This window comes from Penaeus monodon, chromosome 36, assembly GCF_015228065.2.
Source record: "Penaeus monodon isolate SGIC_2016 chromosome 36, NSTDA_Pmon_1, whole genome shotgun sequence".
Lineage (NCBI taxonomy): Eukaryota > Metazoa > Arthropoda > Malacostraca > Decapoda > Penaeidae > Penaeus > Penaeus monodon.
Window position 1 is genome coordinate 17,503,236 of NC_051421.1, and position 1,918 is coordinate 17,505,153.

General features: G+C 43.0%; 1 protein-coding gene across 6 annotated transcripts in view; it reads right to left on the minus strand.

Moving 5' to 3' along the window:
* Nucleotides 1-227: 227 nt before the first annotated feature.
* LOC119595823 overlaps nt 228-1,918 on the minus strand; it is a 148,832-nt gene continuing 147,141 nt past the window's right edge. For 5 of the 6 annotated variants that reach the window (XM_037945002.1, XM_037945005.1, XM_037945003.1 and 2 more), the window contains one exon: nt 228-1,501. In XM_037945002.1, coding sequence (XP_037800930.1) covers nt 1,087-1,501 — 415 coding nt within the window. In that variant the 3' untranslated portion in view covers nt 228-1,086. The remainder of the gene's footprint in view (nt 1,502-1,918) is intronic. The other variant, XM_037945007.1, reaches the window with a different exon arrangement.

The window sequence follows — 1,918 nt, forward strand, 5'->3', positions numbered from 1 at the left end:
TTTAAGAATAGTAAATAATTTTGCTGATGAATAAGGTGGCCGTTATAAATGGCCTCTAGACTTTTGGTGTCTAATACTAGTGTAAACTAAAGATAAAATTAAGTAAATATATAAGAAAACGAGAAAGATGTCTAGGGACAAAATTGCATCATTGTCACATGATGTAATGTAATTGAGAGTTTTTTAATCAGTACCTAACAAAAGACTAAGAAGCAATGTATTAATAATTTTTTTTTTTACTTTTTACATGAACAAATACCATAGAATCTGTGTTTAGCAGGGCATGAATAAGAGAAAGAAATAGAGAGAAGGGAAGAGAGAAGGAATTGTCCAGTCATTCTTTGGAGAATCTAGCATCCCAGACTGATATTATGGTACTCTAATATTCCAACCTAAATAATACTATTACTTTTTCCATAAAACTATTTTGGCTTAGCGTTGGGCCACATGCCAGGATTTGCTTCAGTAGAACTACATGGCTTACTTGAAGTATGAATGTAAAACAGAATGCAGCATATGTTGCAGAAGTGATCATACACTAATCCATGCACCTGTCGCTCATCATGGGCTTCTATTTCCAGATAATAATTGCGTCAAACATGCGAAGTACACAGTGTAATTCTGAGGTCCCGTTCAATTTGGAGAATTTCCCGTCAGCCATGCCACAGTATCATTCTGCAATCTGTCAGAATATCCTGAACGAAGCCTCTACCAAGTTACAGTAAGTTTTAAGTCCAACACCATTATAACATTGTGTCCTGACGTTTATGGCATAACAATGAACTTAATGGAAAAGCCTTTTTGCCGGGCTTTTAACACTGGGTATTTATAGACCAGGCAATGTGATCTGTCATACTTGCTGTAATCTTATTATTTTATTACACCAGCATGGGCCAGAAGTCGACCAAATAAAAAGAAGAAAATCAACAGTAAATCAAACCATACTTATTCACTTGCTTTTGAGAAGGCAGCGATAGAACGTTTACAGAACATTTTCCTTTCACATGCTACGTATTCTGAAACTATAGGTCCCTTCGACGTCTCTCTGTGGAGTCTCCTTCAGGCGGTTCCTCGACATCCTCCGGGTCATTCCTGCGCGACGTCGGAGGGGAAGACTGACCTAAGGATTAGGGAAGCAGGTCTCGACGTCGGCCTTGAGACCGGCCTGGAGGAGGGCGCCTTGCCGTCCGTCTCCTCGCCAGGCTCTTCCTTCGGAGGGTTCTCGGGCTCTTCGGGAACAGCCGAGCCGTTGAGCTTGTGGTCCAGCTCGATGTGCTCCACCTGCGTCTCCTCCCCGCTGGGCTCCGCCGCCACCACGTCCACCACGGGCTCCGTCTTGTCCGAGTCCGTGCGGATGTGCGTCAGGGTGTATAGGTTCCCCATGAACATGTACTGTTCGCGTACGGCCTCGTCGGGGATCCGCTCCGGCTCGCTGAGGCCGTCCTCCTCCTCGTCCTCCTCCGTCAGGTCGCCGGAGCCGCTGGCGTCATCGCCAGGGAACCTGAGGCACGAAGACACATCAGGGATGCGAGGGACATATATGTACTGTGTGTGTGTGTGTGTGTGTGTGTGTGTGTGTGTGTGTGTGTGTGTGTGTGTGTGTGTGTGTGTGTGTGTGTGTGTGTGTGTGTGTGTGTGTGTTTTCCAAATGTGTGCAACTGTATTCATTGCTATCACTGATTAGTGCAGTGTGGCATGTGGAAATATAATGACAATAAATAAACATTGCAAATGTTCTCTCAAATGCCATGAAACAAATAAATGATGTTTTCACTCGTATTTGTGTTATCCACATAAATACAATAAAAGTAAAACGGTGGATTTGGTGATAATAAAGATAGTTACTGATGACGATAATAATGGTGACAGTAATAACGATAATGGTTATAATATTAACAACAGTAGCATTATCTTCATA